Genomic DNA, 22,155 nt, shown 5'->3' with positions numbered 1-22,155 from the left:
TTCCTAGAAGACAGCAAACCACCAGCACAATTTGGCACTCATCAGAACACATCCTGGCAGTCACACCAGCAAAGCTAAGGGCATGAGATCCCACTAGCTCCTGGGCTCCCCTCGAGCTGGTCAGCACCGCGTAGGACCGGACCCTCACTGGGCCCAGAGAATGAACCAGCACTGGTCTGAGGTCTCTTGGGGAGGGAAGCTTGCCTTGCCACCATCCAGGAGGCCCCTGTGCTGGGACAAGGGTGATGAACCATTAGAATGATTGAAGTGGCGCTTGTGAACACAAGATATCTCAAATGCTCAGACTGCTGCTGACCTAGAAGAGCCAGGGACCGATCCTGCAGGATGCTAAGCACCTCCTGAGAGTTCAACAGCACACAAGGGTGCTGAGTATATCTCAGAAGGTCAGATCCTTAATTTGCAAACTGACTTTTAGTTTGATTTAAAACAGGCCCCTGTGTAGGAATAAGAAAATAGCACTTACACAGCCATGAGATTGCTTATGGCACATGTGGTCTTTAAAACTCTTTGACGTCGAGATAAGTGAAGCATGAATTACCCAGACTTGTACATGATTCATAGAAGGGACCATTGTGATCATCTGGTCTGACCTCCTGTATAATACAGGCCATAGAACGGCCACAAAATAATTTTGAGAGCAGAGCTTTTAATCTTGATTTTAAAATGTATATGCGATGGAGAATCCATCACGGCCCTTGATAAATTGTTCCAATGGTTAATTACTCTCACCATTAAACACGTACATCTTATTCCAAGTCTTAATCTGTCTAGCTTCAACTTCCAACCACTGGATCGTGTTATACTTTCTCTGCCAGATAAAAGAGCCCATTATTAAATATTTGTTCCCTGGCTAGGTATTTTTAGATTGTAATTAAGTCACCCCTTAACCTTCTCTTTGGTAAACTAAATAGAGTGAGCTCTGAGTCTGTCATCATAAGGCAGGTTTTCTAATCCTTTACTCATATCTTGTGGCTCTTCTCTGAACCCTCTCCAGTCTATCAATATCTGTCTTGAACTATGGACAGCAGAACTGGACACCGTATTCCAGCAGCAGTCTCACCAGTGCCAAATACAGAGACAAAATAAACCTCTCTACTTATACTTGAGTGTCCCCTGTTTATGCATCCCAGGTTTGCATTAGCTTTTTGGACCACAGCTTCACACTAGGAGCTCATGTTCAGCTGATTATGCACCACAATCCTCAAATCTTTTTCAGAGTCACTGCTTCCCAGGCTGGAATCCCACATCCTTTAAGTATAGCCTCCATTCTTGGTTCCTAGAGGTATACATTTACATTTTGCTCTATTAAAACACACATTGTTGTCCGGCCCATTTTACCAAGTGATCCAGATCTCCCTATATCAGTGACCTGTCCTCTTCATCATTTACCACTCCCCCAACTTCTGTGTCATTGTAACTTTATCAGTGATGATTTCATGTTTTCTTCCAGGTCAGTAATAAAAATGTTCAATAGTGTAGGGCCAAGAACTGATCCTTGAGGGAGCCTGCTACTAACTCAGACACTCAATGATGATTCCCTGTTTACAGTTACATTTTAAGACCTATCAGTTAGCCAGATTTTGATCCATTTAATGTGTGCCATGTTAACTGTCTATCATTCTAGTTTTTTAATCCAAATGGAATAGTCGTTAATTGTAAAACACTGTGGTGTCAATTTCCAAACCCACATCTACAGCTGTAGCCACATGGCTCCCATTAGAAGGGTAATGGGAGTCCCATGATTAAGTCTCCAAGCAGTGCTTTGAAAATACCATCCGGGATTAATGTCTTACAATTCAGCAAAATCCACAATTCCTCCCTTCTTGAACATTTGTAACAGCACGTTGCACTCCTATAGCATCTTTCAACTGAGCTACATTAAAGATCTACATGCAAACACACAGAGAATAAAACCCTCTTAGAGGAAAGTTTTTCTTACAGCTCCATTCTGTGCAGAAAATCACTCTGGGGGGGAAAGGAGTTTGCAGATTGCAACATTGTAGCTTGTTCTGGACTAGCATTCTACTGTACTACACTTCACTAAATAGAGTTTTATTAGCTTTCAATTTGCTTTGAGCAGGTCTCCCTGTATACACCCTATATGAAGAAAGAGGCAGATTCCTTCTGGGTATTGGCCAACAGCTGCAACCCTGAAAAATGTCAGCTTCTTATATCATTAACTGAGTTTCCATGGTGCCCCGAGGCAGAGAAATTGATGCTTGACAGCATTATCACTATAAAGTAACTTTACAACTCTATGATTTAACTCTATGCGTTCAGTGCTATTAAGAGCATTTGACGTTACGGCTGTAAACTCAACACCGTTTCCCACCAGGTGGGGGTGGGGGTGTGAATGGGGTTTACTTTTGTTGATCTGAGACAGGGTCTGAAGCAAAGGTGCTAAGAAAGAGCTAGGTTGTGGAAAGAGGTGGGCCAAGAGGTGCTTTTGCCCCATCAGTTTTCTTACGAGCTAGACTTTAACAATGGTGCTGTTCATTTTTATGGGAATCTGACATCAACTGCCCTTCCAGCTCAGCTCTCAGAAGGGAGCTTCCCACAGGCGGATGTAACAAGCACCAGAGCAGACGGATGAGAGGGAAAGACGGGCTCAGCAAGTACAGGCTGGGTCTTATTGTGGGGAATGGGTTGGGACTGATTTACAGACACCAGCTGGGCTAGTCTCTCTCTCTGCCTTTCCTTGCATGCAGTTTTACAAGCAGTAATCTCAAAACTACAAGCCATACAGTGCAGAGCTCCCTGCCTCAGCTTCTGGTCAGCTACTTCTCTCCCCTTAATTAGCTCTTGGCTTCCCTGAATGTCTGGGAATTTCCCCCCCGCTTCCCGTGCCCCAGCCTATTGTTAGGCTTGGTGAAGCCTTCTCCCAGGGACCCCGCCGAGGTGGTAGAGGCAAACAGGTCATCGAGACCCCTTTATGGCACCAAAGACCTATGTTCCCCATTCTAGGGGATCATTAGTGTATCTCAGAAATCTCTCTCTCTCCTGTGTTACAACATGTGCCCTGAGTTCATGTTGTATCATATATTGTCTAAGTTTATCGCTGTAGTTTCTCATGTCTGAATGGTTATATATGTGATTTTTTTTTCCTGGTACAGATGGAGGATGGCTCCTCCAAGCCATTAACTGGGATCCTACACACACTCTCTGAGGAATCGGTATGCACACTCATACTTCCTCAGGCACTAATGACCATATTCCTTTCCTGTAGCTCAATTTCTTCCAGTGGTATCTTTGCTTCTGAGCCCTGTTTGGTTACTCCCTCCGCTATCTTTTAGCAATTAAATGTGGGTGAGACAAGTAATTGCAGCTGTATGCTAACAATTTTCAGTCAGTCTAAATTTCCTTAGTTATGAGTTTCAGTTGCCCAAATGAAATGACACTGACTCATCTAAATTTTCATTTTGCATGCATAGACACAAATGCGCAAACAGATTTCTATGGTATGACTACATCTTGCATATCCAAAATCATCTGGGAGGTTTGGCATAATGTGCAATTATGCCTTAACTTATTTTTTTAAGGGGAGCAAGTTTTAGAGACCTTCCCAATACACCTCGTGAAATGAAAGATATTAAGCCACCTTTCTTTGTGAATCTTTTCAGCTATCATGTTAAAAAGCATAGATTTCATTCCTTAATTGTATACTACAGTGAAAAAGACTTTACTAGAAATAATACCTAATGCTTGTGCAGTGCTTTTCACCTACAGATCTCCAAGCATTTTTCAACGGAAAAATAAGTATCATTAATCTCATTTTACAGATGAAGCCGAAAGATTAAGTGATTTATTCAAAGTCATACAAGACGTCCACGTCAGGATTAAAACTCAGGTCATCAGACTTCTAAGCCTATGTACTATCTACTGCGCCATATGGAAGAAATTCCAGCCAGCAAAGCTCTATTCAGCTGGGTTTGATTGTAAGGAATTGAGCATACCCAACTCCTACTGAAGTGAAGTAACTGTAAAGGTGTAAAATAAGAAGTGACATAACCAGGGTGACACACAATATCATTGCCATGGCGCTGCCATAAAATGAGGATTCCTATGGCTGAGGCTGCCAGACAGCTTTGATTATGACAAGACTATCATCAAGCCCAATCCTGCAAATTCTTGCTTACGTAAATAGTTGCATTTCAGAATTGGGCCCTTAGGTTTTAAGGGAGTATCCCCTCTGTGCTCTCCTTTTATTCTTCATTACAGCTCCCCTACGGGCTGCCTACTTTACAGTCAGAGATCCAGTTCAGAGCTTCAAGAGAGGACCACAATGGTTAGAACATCGTCAACATGGGACAGAGAACCTGGCACTGCTCCCTTGCCAGCCAATCCTGGGTCAAAGTTCAGACGTATGTTGGATCCGAGCCAGGTCGTGCTGCATTCCTAATGGCAAGGAGCTCTGTGAGCGCTATCAGACATGCATCCGACGAAGTGGGTATTCACCCACAAAAGCTCATGCTCCAAAACGTCTGTTAGTCTATAAGGTGCCACAGGACTCTTTGCTGCTTTTATCAGAGCTAGTGAGCAGACAGCCAGCAATTCATTATCCCCCCTGACCCAGTAAGGAGAGGGACAGCGTTATCTAGTCTGCTCATCTGCTGATCCTTTGGTGAGCACATAAAAAGCCTTTTACGGGCCTTGTGTCATAAGCCTTACAAATGCCTCATAAAACGTGGTGTTTGTTTAATGGAAGCATATCAGCTCCTTTTAAAGCATTTTTACCTGGTGCTGAGCAGACCCTTGGCGCTGCTTTTTTAATCAGCTGCTACCAAACTGCGTGCATGTGTGAGAGGGGTTTTAAGTGGACAGAGAAAACCTTGTTTATTTCCAGGCAATAAACCCACAAGCCTACAATCCTCTTATTATGCCTTGCAAGCACAGGCCTTTCACTGTTATCTACAGTACATGTTATCACAGGGTATGCTGCAGAGCCGAGCTTACAGAACATATCCCTGGTGTTTCTGGTAAACCAGCTACATATCAGTTAGACGCAGACCCTACGAGCCAAACATGTATTTCTAAAGAAAGAAAATAATGAATATATAATAGTAAACGCAGGAAGCTATGTTGGTGCAATGTTGTCTGTAAAGTGAGACTAAGGAAATGCAAAAGTTAACATTTCTGCTGCAATGTTAATTCAGGCTGGTGCAGATTGGTAATATTGTTTATTCCCATGGTTATAAGAGACCAAGATTTTAAATTTCATATGATATTGTTGATGTCCTAAAATGTACACCCCAAAACATATAGCACATCTAACGTTGCTGAGTTCAGAGCCTTTAATCTTGTATTTCCTTTTTATTTCAAGTAGGCAACCTCAGGGCCAAAATCTGACCTTGGTTTCACCAGCGTAAATCAAAAGTCACCTAGTGCCTAGTAAAGGTGGTATTTATTTAGTGTGAGCATAACAGTGCATTTTAACTCTGTTTAAGTGAGCAGAGAATGTGACTTTTAACAGTATATGAACTTTTAAAAAGAATTGTATCTGTGTTTTTGTGTTTTTAAAGAAAAAGAAGCAAAGCAAAGCAAAACAGCAACAACAAAACAAAACAAAAAATCCTCCGGATATTGCCCACACTAAATGATATTAGAATTTAAGTAATACCAGTTAGTTTGAGGTTCACACATCTCTAAGAGGTGTCCGTCTATCTAGATAATTATGAAAATGTCCTTGTAATCACAGAACTTTGAGCAAAGTACATGACTTACTGCGACCCGCAAAATGAAAAACATACACCTAGTACAGCCAGACAGAAGTTCGGATAGACAATAAAGTCAATGACAATGCCCTGAAACTGATGTAAAGAGACATATTATTGACATAAAAAGATCTTTTCATCCAATAACAGAAGAGTGTGATATGTAGATATACAGTACAACATCACTATTGTGAACTTATTTATCATGTACGTTGAAGTTGCAACAGTGTAGCCAATGTATAGCAGTTTGTGCCAAGCGCGTGAAATGAAAAGATTAAATTCAGTTAGCTCAGTCTACCCATCTGTAAAATGGATTTAATTATACTCTGCTAGTTTATAGGAATATGAGGTCTAATTCATGTTAACCGAGCATTTGGAGATCCTCAGCCATCTGGTGCCAGGAAATTGTATTATTATTATTAATACTTGCAGGACAAAATCCCTGAGTTTGTATGGGGCCAATTATGAACACTGAAGCAGGGGCCATCCCCTTGCAGTCTCTAGTCATGGCTACAGAGTTCAATGGTCATAAGCACAGCCTCAGCCAAGCATTTGTCAAGCCAAAATTGGAAGCTTTGCAGAATTCTAGTTACAACATATTGCTGCCCAATAAGGCCGTGATCCCACCCCTATTCGGTAAAAAATACACCACTGATTCAATGGATCAGGCCCCAAGAGACAAGTCTTTAAAGGTAGTTACTGTGTCACATCATGTTCACTTCAGATTTGCTGAGCACTTGAACTCACCTGAAAGTGTTGGGATTTGTTATATTTTCTTAGGCTGTTTGCTTGACATTCTCCTTGAATGCAACTAGATAACAAAAGCACTTATCTCCTCGGAGGTTAATCATGTCTTTGGTTCAGAGCCCTTACAAAACCCTCAACCTCTTGAACAAATTACTGATTTGCAAGCTGCTTCAAAGAGCAGTTTTGGCCTAATCTGGATGGTCCATTACTATTAATTTACTTTTGGTCACCAGTGCTTTGGCGACAAGGAGAAATCCGCCCTCACACACAGGGCTTGTGTGTTGACAAGCAGAGGGGCCCAGGGTTGTTTAAGTACGACCACTCCACAGATTTCCTTAAGCAGCTCCCCATTTCCTCCTCTAATTGGGATATGGAGCTGATGAGGAAGAACAATCACAAATTGCAGCCTTTAAAGAGACCCTCAGGAGGAAAGGAAATATCAAACTCATTGGTAGACACTGAACCTGAGTCCATTACCCCCTCACCAAACCCCCTCATCACACAACCCTACTAGGGTGACCAGATGTCCCAATTTTATAGGGACAGTCCCGATTTTTTGGGTCTTTTTCTTATATAGGGTCCTATTACCCCCCACCCTCGTCCTGATTTTTCACTTTTGCTGTCTGGTCACCCTACTCCCTACCCTATTGGTCTCTAGCTTGTGCTCTGGCAGTTAGCAAGTCAAACCCAGTTTGTGCTACTTTTAGCTTAGGGGTCAGCCCAGATTTTATGAAAATCAAGCTGCCACCTAAGCTTTCCATACCTCATCACCAACAATAATAATTGTGATCTGGAATTTGTTTCCTGCTCACTGGCTGCTGATGGCAATGATGTATGAAGCCAGAGCACTACAGCTCCATCTGCATACGACAAGTTGATGCTGCATAGATTAAAAAAAAAAAAAAAAAGAAGAAGAGAGAGTCCATATACCTGAAATAAAATAAAGGGCTGCTTTGAATAGCAAACCGAGCAAGCGTGACATGTAAATCACCAAGGGAATGCATATTCACGAGAAGCAGGATCTCATTTGTATAGGGACAGCCTGCCTCTCTCTCTCCACTAAGATTATTCTTGATAAATAGGACTTTTAAAGGGAGAGTAAATAAGCAGTTGTCAACACATTGAGTGCCGCATGAGGAGGGAAATTAAAGGTGAAGCTAACACACATGTTTCTAAAAGGCCAGAGAGCTGAGATAATAAGACAAGTTATTAAAACAGAATCTAACTGTGACAATTCCTCTCTTCAGTGCTGCATTTCTTAAGTGTTCTGCCAGGCTGCTCAAGTCTGTAGCTGGGTTTGGGGAATAGGGAACTAGTCCTCGGAAGCTCTTTACCTTAATTGGCAAAGGAAGGGCTGAAGGGCAACAGTAAAAAATCAATTTGCTGCACCACTTGGGCAGATTCAAGCCCTCCTGACCACCCACTTTTTCCTTTCACCAGTGAGAAGTGATTTTCTCATCCATAAAATTTGCGAAGCTACATAGGGCAAGAAATATATAATTTTTCCAGACGATGAAAGAAGAGGGAGTGTGGAGAAATGAAAATGGAAAACTTCAAAACCTGCATGCTTTTCATAAACATATTTTGCAAATAATTTTGCAAGAATGAAAAATGGTTCCATTTCAAATCCAAGAAAACAGAAAGAACTTCAAATTTTTAAATTATTTCCCACCCTATTTTTGACCACTTCTAGTACAGATCCAGTCCAGAGGCAGCACTGGGACCTAACGGAGCTTTTATGGTCTTTTTGCTATAGACTGGGGACAGGTAGGTCACCTCCATCTGGCACAGAAGAAGCTATGACTCACTGCTAAAGGTGTCTATTGCTCTGGTATTACAACAATCATACAAGTTAAGGGCTAACAGCAAAATAAGGAGTAAACTGAAACAAAGAAATGGAAGGTACATAGTGTGGGGAACAATCTTTTACTGGCAATGGAAAGGACTATTTGATCTAACAGGCCTTTCCCTTCTTGTATTTATATAGTGCGGAGCATCAATATTAAGGAGATTAAAGCATACGGAACAAACACATATTTCCAGTTATGTATTCGCAACTCAGCAAACGATTAACTTTAGAGTAGGGTTTACCTTACGGCATCCAGTTCAGGTGCCCTCAAAGCACTCAAAAGAAGGATGGATTTGTAAAGGATACAGGCTTCTTCTGTATAGGGGACAGTAGAAGTAGTTCCTCCAAGGATGTAGCTGTAGAACGAGACTTCCAGAGTATAGCAATAAGAAGAATGGTCCAATAAGCCGCCAAGGAAGCGTCGTCCTGTCCCTGCCTTCACAGCATCACGGTTGAAGGACGTGCTAGACTGCGTGGGAGAAAGAGACAAGAACTAATCAGGAGAGATCATGGGCATGAATGTGTACGGCTTGGGAAGGAGATTGTATAGAAAGGTGTGAAATAGGATTGGCAAAGCTCATGTGTCCTGATTCTCATTTATACACTAACCCACTTCAAGGTCCCTTTAACATACAAGAACGGCCATAATGAGTCAGACCAGTAGCCCATCTAGCCCAGTATCCTGTCTTCCAACATGGGCCAATGCCAGGTGCTTCAGAGGGAATCTTTGCATGATCCATCCCTTGTTGCCCACTCCCAGTTTCTGGCAATCAGAGGCTAGGGACACCTAGAATATGAGGTTGCATCCCTGTCCATCTTGGCTAATAGCCATTGATGGACTTATCCTCCATGAACGTATCTAGTTCTTTTTTTAACCTGGTTGTAGTTTTGGCCTTCACAATATCCACTAGCAATGAGTTCCACAGGTTATACTGCCAGAATGGTATAAAGACACCTTAGTGTAAATGAGAATCAGGCACATGGAGCTTAAGATTCTGTTCACATTGCAAATTACCTAACTAGTTTGAGTTCACAAGTCTTTTTATGGTGTAATTTAAATCTTTCGCCCCTGCCAAGGATACCATTCTGAAAGCATAATAGGAAGTCCATGCTCTATATTAGGCAAAGCAGAGCCCACCCAATTCCCCCCCTAAAAGCTAAGCTGGAACAGATGTCTGGGCTTTATAGAGTATATATTATAAGTTATCATGTATCATCTTGATCTTCCCCTGTCTGCCACTTCTTTCCACAGACTCTCCTAAGCAAAATGTAAACCCAATGACATTTGAGTTCCAGTCAAACTTTCTAATGCAAGATGTTTGAGTGGGTCTGAAATTAGACCAAAAACATTTGCCCTTCACTAACTCAAAGTTTAACTAGCTTTGGCTAACTACTTATTTAAAAAAAAAAACACCTGCACTGTTCTAAACACAAGTAACAGTGTAAAACACAGTAGATTGTACGATTGCTGAAGAATACAATAATATTTTTGGTAAGGTGGCCAACCAATGAACTTCATAGTCAAACCCTACTTTGATAGACACCATCTAGGGTTTAGAGGAGAGCTCAGTCTCCATTCCTGTTCAACTCTTGGGTTCTAGGGCACTACTTCCACTGTGGTGATGTATTTTGCAATGTGCACTCTTCTCCTATAGGGATTAGGCCCAAAATGGCAGTTCCTTTCATACAGGCCACTATCCAATGGTGATAACCATTAGGCTGTACCAATTTGGGCTCAACACGAGCCAGTGACTCAAGAGCAAAGACTTACTAGGTCTTATTCTGCTTTGCTCTAGTAGGTTAAAGGGACCTTACATTTCCACCCACTTTGAGGCCCTTTTACATTGCCAGGGCAGTATAAAAGACTCTTTATGTAACTGAGAAATCAGGCTGCTATGTCCATATTAATTCCTGGAGCCAGCCAGTCCTTTTTTATCATGTTTGTTACCCATCACCACAGCAGGTGTTGAGCCCGACTGTTACTGAAAACAGAGAAAATGAGAATTTTATTTATTAAAAATAATCTAGCTGCTCGAGTTGTTCCATTTCCTGCGCCTAAAACTGAGAAGATAACACTAACATTCAAATGCACAGCAATTTTTGATCAATAGGGTATACAGGATTATATAAACAAAATAAATGCCTTCTGCTTTATTAGGATTCTGCATGTTTTAAAGTCTATCATGTTATAAAAATAGGGTTTATAGGCTAATTGGAATAAAATGGAATCCAGTTTCTTATTAGTATTACATTTAGAAGCTTCTGAATGGGACTTCTTGTAATCTTTGCACTGATATAACTTTTGTTTCTTTGTTTTGTGCTAAAGGATGCACAAAATATATCCCGCTTAACATATTCTAGGTGCTTTCAGGGTAGGTTATGCAAGACTTAAATATGCACTGAATATCTATGGGGCCGAGGGAAGTAGAAAGGAAAGTGGAGTTAAGAAGGACTGAAGCTGAAATGAATCATGAAGTTGACATGGAGTAAAAAGTCAAGACCCTCTCAAAAAGGGAAAGCATTCGGACTTCCTCAGAGCTATGGAGCCCAAGACCTTCTGGCATTCGGAGGTGAATCACTCCAGGTTTGTTTCATCAGTTAATTAGAAACATGAAGAGGAAGAAGAGCACACTGAATGCAGTGTTAGCTACTGAACCTTAGTGGACTGCTCTTAGTGGACTGTGCTTCCCATTAAGAGAGAACACGAGAACATTCCCTGACCCTTGTTGCTACAAACGATTCTCTCAGAGGTTGATCTCAGAAAGAAGTCCCAAACATTTCAGTGATGAGTTACCATATAGCTCTCATTTTGGCCAACACAAGAAAGAAGCATGAAGAGGTTGTGACACCTAATGGTTAAAGTAAAGAATTAGGCTCCAAGAGCTCCCTGGATTCTAATCTTTTCTGAGTCACTAGCTCCCTCTGTAAGCTGGAGCTAGTTACTTAATCTTCTCGCGCCTCACCTTGGAAATAGGGCAACAAACATAACCTCACCAATAACTAGATGCAGCATTTGAGCTGGTTTCCCTATGGCAAATAAATAACCACAAAAAATTACAGATATATATACATTAATAGGTAAAATGATATATGACCTCGACCACCTATGCTATCAGGCAGTAAAATCTCATTTCCAATGGGAGTTACGCCATATTAACCACACTATAGGATGCAGCCACTTGTGATAATGTCTTGGAATAGTTTGGGCCCTTTAGAAACCAATGACAGGTTTCCCCATATACTAATATGAAGGCTGGATTTACCAATCCCATCCTCTTATCGCTCTGAGGCAATACATAGGAACATCCAGTACTAAACAACAAAGTGCAAGTTCAAACCAAAGTATGGTCATAGTTAAGCAAAAGTGTTCAAAATTGTGTCTAAATTTAAGCACCTAAATCTTTTAAATAAGTGGGCCTATTGTCAAAAATGTGGCACTTTCCAGGGCCTACCGGTAAAGTCAATAGATGCTACTGTTTAGAGCTGGTCAAAAGTTTTTGACTGAAATTTTACCTGCCAAAATGGTTTCTTGAAGGGGAACTTGTAAATGAAACAAAACTTCTCCAAAGATGGAGGAATTTTAAAAAGTTACAGAGTGGAGAACAGAAAACGAATAGAGAAAGGAAATAGTGAAGAAAAAAACCCAACCCAAACTCTGGACATTATTCATTTTATTACATTCAGTGGTAAAAAAGTGTGAGAGAAGAAAGGAAATACGCCTCTACCCCGATATAACGCTCTTCTCGGGAGACAAAAAAAATCTTACCGTGTTATAGGTGAAACCGCATTATATCGAACTTGCTTTGATCCGCCGGAGTGCACAGCCCCCCCCCTCCGGAGCGCTGCTTTACCGCGTTATATCCGAATTCGTGTTATATCGGGTCACCTTATATCAGGGTAGAGGTGTGTGTGGGGAAAATTAAATTTTCAAAATTTCAATTTGTTCAGATTTTGTGAAAAATATCAAAATAAAAAAAGTTCCATTTGAAACCCTGCAAAACGAGGGTTGAAATGACTGAGAAATTTCAAAATTTGTAATTAAATGTTTTTTCCATTTTTTGACAAGCCATACTTCTGGGAGCTCAGCACGTTTGAAAAATGAGGCCATTCATGGACTAAGGATCGTAATGTAAGGCCAAGATTTTTTAAAATGGGGCTCTGCGGGAACACAGGCAGGCTGATTAGATGTCCTGATTGCATGATTTGACTGGGCATGTTTTAGAACGGCTTTTTTTGGATGGGGTGGAGGCTCCTGCGCCAGGATGAGTTGGACAGAATAAAAAGATATACATTTGGAGACAAACTAGAACAAAGAAACCCCATGCACAGCAGTGGAGCGTTTTTAGCCCTCAGATTTGTACAGCAGAGTCCTCACTGATCAAGTCAGGACAAGGAGAAGGGAAGTGTGAAAATACAGAGCATTTGGCTGGGATGCTGAAGAAATGGTAGAGAATGAACTAATCTGCAGAAATGAAAATTCTACCATGTAGGCAATCTGGGCATGCCAGAAAAAGGGACATGCAGTCGCACGTGGATTCAATACAGAGATCAAATGTATTTTTGGTGGGATACAGCCTCAGACAATGCAGGTAATGTCAGTGGTGAACTAGTATCTTGTTTCCCTGGGAGACTCTATTACCCTGAATCCCTTGCAATGCAAAGTCATCATTAAGCAAATGCAGTGAGCACTCACAGCAGGAAAGTAGCTAAACAAATATTTTATTTCTCCAAGTCTGAACCACATAAGAGTGCCAACAGCAACAAGAAAGGACAGAATCAGGAAAAAGAAAACCACAAGGGACTCTGAAGTTCTGGAATGGGGAGATTTGTATAAAATCAACAGGAATTCATTATTAACACACATAGGTATACTAAAGCTTGCAGAGCAACTAAGCTTCCTGTCTCCCGAACGTTTCATGTAATAGAAGAACTTCTTGAGCACATGTCTGTCCAGAGGGCTAGGAGAAGCCAAACAAGAATCCAGGCTGTTAAAATAACGAAGCAGGTGGGAAGCCAGGATACAGCAAAACAGAATGGCAAGCGTCATGATCACAAAGTCATCCTTGCCCATTCCACCCCTTTTGAGTCTGCCTGTACCAGACCTGGTGCAGCCCTGCTCTGAAGGGATTACTATGTGAGATGTCAGCACCTCCTGCGTGCCTCCGAGCTGTGCATCACAGGGCATCTCTGCATCTTTAAGGGGTTTTGAGGCTGTGGCCGTCGCAGGCCCCAGGGATAAGAGTGGGGTCTAGCCAGTGGCTTTAAGATTATGAAGATCTGCTAGCATTCCACTATGGAAAAGGAAGTGCCAGCAGTTCAAATAAGCTTGGCTGCATGTCTGCCCTGGGAAGAGTGTAAGGAGCACGGTTACTCCCCCTGGATGGGCTACACACTTCAGTCCCAGTGCTAAGCTGCTACTTCCACTCCTGCACAGGTGGGCAGGAAGTGGGTGGATCCTAGGGTCTGTCCCCCAGTGACTGGCCAGGACAGCTGAAAAAGCATGAAAGGGGAGCTAGACTAATAAAGGGCTGGCACAGCTTACTTCCCCCATGGATCAAGGGAGCAGCGGGGACCAAACTGGGACTCTCTGAGGCCCTGCTCCTGCAGTTTCGCAGTGCGTCTTACTCAGGTTGGACTACAAGCTGCCAATCCAAGACAAAGAGAGTGAAGGAACACTGAATATAGACAGGAAACAGATGAAGTAAGAAGGAAACCATGCTGTCATCAACCAACTTGAAACCTGGTTGCCACTAGCATAGTCCTGAATGCAATGTTGATAGGGCCTGAAAGATCAACTTTCAATATAGCAGAGCTAGTCAAAATATAATTCCCATTTTCCCCCCGAAATTAGATTTTGAGATATATGACATATAGAACATCTGTAATCCATGTCTTACTGCGTAATATTCCACAGCATGGGTGTACACATAGACAGGGTTAGATGGAGGATAATAAACCCACCACAAAAACTCTTGTCAAAGTAACCTGAACAGCCACATGCTCCAAATTATCTTTGATCTAGTTTGCAATGTCCGCACTCAAATTCTGCACATTATCACTTGTGCATGCAAAGAAGATCTTTTCCAAATAAAAAAACGTGACTTAAATACACACATAGGTTACTGAGAATAAATTCTGTCATTTGCACACGTAGGTGAATTCATGCACAGATTACATATGTAACACTGGCAGCACACGCACACACAATCCGTTTTGACCATTTGTCCTGATGGGTTAGATGGAGATCCACAAAAACAGAGGAATTCAGAGTTAAAGATAAATTGCTGCCTTTAATGCTCTTTGTTATGCTTTGGCATTACAGGTAATTATCAAAGATATGCCAGTTTATCCCATCTCATGTTTCTTTTGGAAAGAAAGTTATATTTTGCAGTGTCTCCTGTAGGGTAATAATCCCTATATAGGATGCTCGTCGTTTGCTTGCTCAGTGGTTGAGCAATAAATGTGTTACCTACTGGGATAAACCAGGATTATGCATAAAAATTGTCCTGTGATCTTTACACATCATTATCAGCAATGGTCAAGCATAATCATTACTCAATTAGAGCATCTCTGAGGTGATCCATTAATGCTGTCCACAGATGTACTCTGTGAAAAGAATACTCAGATTTCTTAAACTGGATTCACCTCTCTGAACCCGCTGCTCATAGCCCCAGAATGCTTAGCATAGTGAAAAAAATAAAAAAGATAGTTGTTAGAGGACAAAAAAAGAATGACAGTTGTCATAAAAGAAGAATACAGCTGCCATTGGGAGATGGACTGAACCCCAGGGTGCACCAAATCCATCTCGGCGAAGAGTTTTACACCATCATCAGTAACTCCCTCCCTCTCCAGATCTTTCTACCGAAGTCTGGGGAAGCTGGACATCTTTGCCAAGGAAGATTGTAAATAGTGGTATTACAAATTGTTACTCTTTTGCTATCCTCCCAGCAGTGTATTCTAAGAGGGGGCAACTGGCAGCTCTCTTTCACCTTATGGATTGAACTAATTACTTCCATGGTGTGCCCAGCAGCCGCTGCTCTGACCCTGCTAGTCTCGCAGTCGGTAGCCCATCAAGTAGCTATCTCCTTACTTTTCCGAAAGCAACAAGGAAGCTTCATACTTCTAAGCCAACTTAACTATCTCCTCATGCCAGCTCCATTAACTCTCTTAATCGAGTGGAAAGCATATGTTTTAGTGTTTCCCATGATAGCCTACCGACTCCATGTGGAAAAGGTCTGGAGATATGGAAACCCTGGAATCCAGGAGGCAGACTTTTTGCTTTATTTCTTTTATAGCGAAATGTAGCCAGCCTCTGAAACACAGAGGAGATTGCTTAAAACGAAGGGAGATAGCAGCAGAAGTGGGAGGCTGATTTGAAGGAGGTGGCAAGTAAAAAGGAAGGATGCTGGAAGCAGAGACGTGATATACTGTGAACAGAACTCCAATTACTCAGACTCATGAGCATGTCTCACCCCCACACAGTCTCAGGACATTTCTGATGCAGAGAGGGAGATGTATTTAATTTCTTAGAATAACTAACTATTGCTGAAGTGCAGGAGATTTGAAAGGTCAGGTGTAATTCGAATAAGCATGCCATAGTTTGGAGCTTTTCCAAACTCCTTTGGGGCAGCAGAACCAGGCTAGAATGCCTATAACAGGGGTGGCCAACCTGTGGCTCCGGAGCCACATGCGGCTCTTCAGAAGTTAATATGTGGATCCTTGTACAGGCACCGACTCCAGGGCTGGAGCTACAGGCGCCAACTTTCCAATGTGCCGGGGGTGCTCACTGCTCAGCCCCTGGCTCTGCCACAAGCCTTGCCCCCATTCCACCCCTTCCCGCCCCCTCCCCTGAGCCTGCCGTGCCCTCGCTCCTCTCCCCGCCCCCCAGAGCCTCCTGCACACCACAAAATAGCTGATGGAGAGGTGCGAGGAGGGAGGGGGAGGTGCTGATTGGCAGGGCTGCCGGTGGGTGGGAGGTGGTGGGCGCGAGGGTTGGGGAGCTGATGAGGGGCTGCTGATGTATTACTGTGGCTCTTCGGCAATTTACATTTCTAAATTCTGGCTCCTTTTGAGGCTCAGGTTGGTCAACCGTGGCCTATAAGAATGGGCCTTTCCCCACAAGATTCTGGTTCTTCCCAACAACAGCTGGGAAGATAGCATGTCTCAGCTGGAAGCAGGAAGTGCCAAGGTGGGAAGCAGCAAGAGAATCAGAGAAATTGTCTGACATTTCAAGCCTTGCAGTTGACAGTCAGAGAAGGTTCATGGGAAGGTTCTGATTTGATCAGAACCCGTTTGCCCAGCCCTAAGAATGAGATTGGCATAGGCCTGAACGCACACCTCAGAACCAAAGATCCTCAAACTGTAACAAGCTTTATCAGGTTCTACTGAGATGCCTCATTTTTCTTTCTTCCTACTATTCAACATGAAGTACCTAGCAATACAGCACTGCAATCACATTGCAGGACCGACAAACACAACCCACACTGAGCCACTCTCTGAGGATTTAAAGTGTGATTCTACTCAGAAAAAAGATGGTTAAAAAAAGCACTTTGTTACTGCACACACTGATATTCTCCCTAAGGGGACCCATTATCCCCTTTTTACGCCAGCACAACTCCTATTAGAATTAATGGGAGATGCACACATGCATCAAGGGGATATCAGAACCTTTCCCCTCTTAAGTGCCTTCTGAGTCATGCCTGCTTAAGTTTGCTGACAAAAACAGATTGTTTTGTCTGGTCAGCAGCCCAGAGCTGTGAAGGAGGTAGCTGTTATGCGTTCCTGTCTCATGCATCATCAACAAACGACCAAGTTACGTTCTGACTCCAGAATCTCTGTGGCTGAAGGAACTAATGCTGTCCTCCATGGAAGTGAATGCAACTGGAAGCCAAAATAAAGCATATTTGCAAATAGAGGGTGGATTCATAGACTGATCAATTCTAAAGCCAGAAGGGACCATTATGATCATCTAGCCTAACTTCCTGTATAGGACAGGGCACAGAACTTCCCCCAAAGTAATTCCTGGAGCAAATCTTTTAGAAAATCACCCAGTCTTGATTTAAATATTGAAAGCGATGGAGACTCCACTACGGCCCTTGGTAAGTTGTATTCAATATACAGTCTGGAAGCACGCTAGGCATAGCACACAATGCAGGAGGCGGCTGGTGGTTGAGCCTGGCGCAGCACGAAGCCTGGTAGTACGTGTTTGCAGGGTGGCATCCACGCTTTCTAATTCTTTCCAGTCCTCCAGAATTCCATCAGCGACAGTCTCTCTTTTGTAAGCTGTTGTAACAGGGTCTGACCTCCTCCACCACTGGACTCTCCCCGTGCCTCTATTTCCATACTCCTGGGGTTTTCCAAAACTGTCCCAGTCACCCATGCAAGTGTAACCCCCACCCCTTCTGGGATCTAGTTTATTAAAACAATGCAGATCAAAAACAGGCCTGCAGCAACCTCCAGCTGGGTCTTCCCTTGTTCGGTCAAGGGCAGCCTCATGGATCTCAGCAGTCCACTGTAGCCTGCTGATGCAGACCGATACAAGGGGGACTCGCTCCCATACTTGTTGGAAGTCCCAGCCTGGCCACCTAAACCAATGCAACTGTCTGTTCCCTTCATCACCCCCCTGCATTATCTGTTACAGACTCGTGTCTTCCTCAGGGCCTCCTAATTCCCTCTTTTATTCCTGTCCCTCACTGCAGGTAGCACCAGCCAGGGCTCCCTCTAACCGGAGTGGGAAGCCCCTTCTCCGGTCGTGTCTGACTCTGCGTGCCCTATAGAATCCTCCTTACAGATCTCTCATCTGTCGGTCTCTCTTCCAACTGAGCAGGTTCCTTATGATGAGAAACACCATCCCGGGCTACCATTACGTGCTGCCTGGTCACCCGTCTCATCCATTGGCTGACACCAAACCCATCACCGGACAGGCAGAAAAGTCGGCACAGTTGGAGCTGAGCCCAGCTTGCCGTAAAGGCCGAGCCCACCCTGTGACAGGTGCTGGTTATGTCCATACGTTCTATAAACGCCTCTCAGCCATAATCAGGAAAAGAAGAGCTGCTCTTTGTAGAGACGACCTCTGCTCCACAACACGCACCCTGCTGCTGACGAAGCCAGAGTTGGCATTTTGTAGTATTCTTTTGAGCTGATAATCAATACTGTTTAGTACAGTGCAGCTCTGGGGCCCTCACTTCCCCGGCTTGTCAATGAAAAATGAGACACTGCCTCCAAAGATGCACAAGAATATCCTGTAGCAATTGCCTGAGGTGCTACAGGTTACAACAGAGGTATGAATATTGGAGGCGAGAGGGAGGGCATCCTGGCAGGGCATTGACACAAATTTCGGACACTGCCACAGAGACAGACAGACAAGAAGGCAAAGCTACCATAGAAGCAGCAACCTAGATAGAATAACCTGTTGGGAAACTGATAAACCCATCATTAAATGACAAGCCCACAATTAATTCCAAGGCGTGGATGGCGAGATCACAAGCTGCTCTCAGGCAGGGGCATTGGAAAGCTAAGCTGGGAGACTATGACTCTGAATCTCAAGATCCTTCTGGGTTCCCCCCTGCTCCAGGGAGGGAATAAACTATGCTGGGTCAGAGCCTGATGCAGGATATGCTCCCCAAAGCACTGGCAGTATCCAGCAGGTTTGGGGTTCCCAGGAGGGGGGTGTGTGTCAAAGCTCCACCCATTTCCCACCCCCTCTGTGCCAGGAAAGGCATGAGGAAGTAGGCGCGGGTGAGGCTGCAGATAGACTTAATAATAAGGAACTGGCTATGTACTGTGGTAATGACTAGGACTCGGTTGCACAAAGTGCTGTCCATCCACACCTAACAGCCCTGTGATGCTGCACTCGCCAGGCCACAATCCGGCCCCAGATGGTTGGTTAAAGTAATAGTGAATGTCTGTGTAACTGTTACTTTACCAGACTAAGTGCTAACAATTTTAGAGAAACAGGAAAGCTGTTTCACCCTCAAATATACAGGATTTCTTCCCCGGTGGTTTTAAAAAAAAATGGTTACTTACCTTTGTAACTGTTGTTCTTCGAGATGTGTTGCTCATATCCATTCCATGTAGGTGTGTGCACGCCGCGTGCACGTTCATCGGAAGACTTTTACCCTAGCAACTCAGTGGGTCGGCTGGGCGCCCCCTGGAGTGGCGCCACCATGGCGCCGGATATATACACCAGCCGACCCACCCACTCCTCAGTTCCTTCTTGCCGGCTACTCCGACAGTGGGGAAGGAGGGTGGGTTTGGAATGGATATGAGCAACACATCTCGAAGAACAACAGTTACAAAGGTAAGTAATCGTTTTTTCTTCTTCGAGTGATTGCTCATATCCATTCCATGTAGGTGATTCCCAAGCCTTACGTAGGCGGTGGGGTCGGAGTGAGATGTTGCAGAATGCAAACTGCTGAGCCAAAGGCTGCATCATCTCTGGACAGACAGACCAAAGAGGCAAAGGTCCGGATAGAGGACCATGTAGTAGCATGACATAGCCCCTGGAAGGGTATGTGAGTCGGAAAGGCAGGAGAAGAAGCCTGAGCCCTGGTGAAACGAGCAGTAAGGTGGCCCGACGGAACATGGGCCAGTCACAGGAGGAGCAAATGCATGACGTCACCCAAGATGGAAAGCTCTGGGAGGAGACAGGTAGGCCCTTCATCCGGTCTGCCAATACAACGAAGAGTTGGGGGCGTACAAAAAGGCTTGTCCGCTCGACATAAAACGCAAGCGCCCTACGGACGTCTAGGGAGGGCAAATATGCTCCCGTCGCAATGAATGGGGCTTCGGAAGAAGACCGGAAGGAAGATATCCCGGATGATATGAAAGGTCAACAGCACCTTAGGGAGGAAGGCCGGACGTGGTCACAACCGCCCCTTGTCCTACGCAACATAGTGCACCGTGGGTCTACTGTGAGAGCCCGAAGCTCGGAGACTTGTCCAGCCGATGCAAGGCGACAAGGAAAGAGCTGTCCCCCAGGACAGGTATCTCAGCGAGCATGTTGTCAGTGGTTCGAATGGAGCAGGCATAAGTCTGCTTATAACCAGGTTGAAGACCCAGGAGTTGGTGGGGCAGTGAACCTGGGGGCATAAATGCCCCAAGGCCTTGAGGAACCTAGAAACCACAGCGTGTGAGAATATGAAGCGGCCACTCTCCCTTGGGAGGAAGGTAGAGACGGCTGCCAAGTACACCCTTAATGATGAACTGCGCCAGGCGCTGCTGTTTGAAGATCATAGGGCATCCCAGAGGAAATAGAATGGAACCTCTGTGGGGGAAACAGTGTGTTTCGTAGCAGCAAGAGAAAGACTGCCGGTTGGGCAGAAACGTTAACCGAGTGGAAGGCTTCCTACCACCCAGGAGACTCCTGTAGAACCGAGGCAGAACAATGTAACAGGGATCGGGTTAGGCCCGCAGCAGGCATGCGGAGATGTGCAGGGATTGTAGGTCTAGGTGGTAAAGTTTGCCGTGACCCAGCGTTATGAGGTCTGGGCAAAGAGGCAGGGGAATCGGTTGGCTACCGACAGGTCTAGCGACATGGTGTACCAGTGCTGCCTGGACCACGCTGGAGCGATCATGATCAGATGCGCTCTGTCCCTGCGGAGTGTTAGCAGGACCTTGCGAACCAGCGGGAGCGGTGGGAAAAAACGGACGGCAGACGGCTCGTCCATGGCATCAGAAAAACAGCCAAGATCGAGTCCTGGGGAGGCCTTGGCATGAGCAGAACTTCTCTCTCATTCCATTCCCGTGAGAGCGAAGTTCCGGAAATGTAATGGCTAACATCCGGAGGAATCCACCACTTGAGAGACCAGAAGGAACTGCTGAGGCGATCCGCCAGAGTGTTCCAGTCCCCAAGAGAAAGGACGCTACCAGGTCCGGCCATTGAGCTGTGCAGGAGACCCAGAGCTGGATAGCTCCCTGCCAAAAAGAGGAGGACCGTGCTCCTCCGTGCTTGTTTATGCAACAGGTGTCCGTTGTGTTATCTGTGAACACGGAGACACAAAAGCCCTGTAGGTGCTGCTGAAGCACCTGGAACACAAGGCAGACTGCTCTCAACTCCCGGACATTGATGTGCAAGGGCAGCTGTTGAGCCAACCAAAGGTCTGGAGTGGGAAACTGACCCAAGTGAGCACCCCAGTCAAGAAATGGGGCGTCCATCATGAGGGACACCGAGGGTGAGGTGGATGGAACAGCGCCCCTGCACACGCCAGGGAGGGCGTCGACCCCCAGTCGAGGGAGCCTAGGACGCTCGGGGGGATCGAGGCGACCATGACCATGCTGTCTCTGGCCGGGTGGTACACTGAGGTGAGTCACGATTAAAGTGTACGGAGGCGAAGCCTGGCATGTTCGGTTATGCACGTGCAGGCAGCCATGTGGCCCAGGAAATCTAGGCAAGTTCAAGCCAAAGTTGCCGGGAAGGTCCGTAGACCTTGTACAATGGTTACCAACGCGTGAAAGCAAGGAGTAGGTAAGCAGGCTGTGCAATACTGAAGTCCAGAGTGGCCTCAGTTAAGTGTATTCCCTGAGCGGGAATCCGGGTGGAGTTCGCTATATGGATCTTCAGGCCAAACGCAGGAATAGGACCTCGTCGACGCCCACGAGTGGTAACTTGGGCCCCGGTGGCCCCTGGAATGAGCCAATCGTCCAGATACGGAGAACGTGTATTCGACAGTGGCGGAGAGGGCGGCGACTACAGCCAGAGACTGTGAATACACAGGGGGCTGGATAAGTCAGCCAGGAGGACCGTAAACTGGAAATGACGGTTGGCCACAAACCGGAGGTACCTGCTGTGCGGAGGATAAATGGCGACGTGAAAATATGCGCCCTTCA

The 22,155-nt window shown here is 44.8% G+C and overlaps 1 protein-coding gene across 2 annotated transcripts in view; it reads right to left on the bottom strand.

The window, feature by feature from the left end:
- LOC120371080 (BEN domain-containing protein 5) overlaps positions 1 to 22,155 on the bottom strand; it is a 1,353,498-nt gene that overhangs the window by 113,250 nt on the left and 1,218,093 nt on the right. For both annotated transcript variants that reach the window (XM_039486580.1, XM_039486581.1), the window contains one exon: positions 8,635 to 8,797. In XM_039486580.1, coding sequence (XP_039342514.1) covers positions 8,635 to 8,797 — 163 coding nt within the window. The remainder of the gene's footprint in view (positions 1 to 8,634; positions 8,798 to 22,155) is intronic.

Source organism: Mauremys reevesii, linkage group 8 (genome assembly GCF_016161935.1).
Source record: "Mauremys reevesii isolate NIE-2019 linkage group 8, ASM1616193v1, whole genome shotgun sequence".
NCBI lineage: Eukaryota > Metazoa > Chordata > Testudines > Geoemydidae > Mauremys > Mauremys reevesii.
This window is presented reverse-complemented; position numbering and strand designations above follow the sequence as displayed.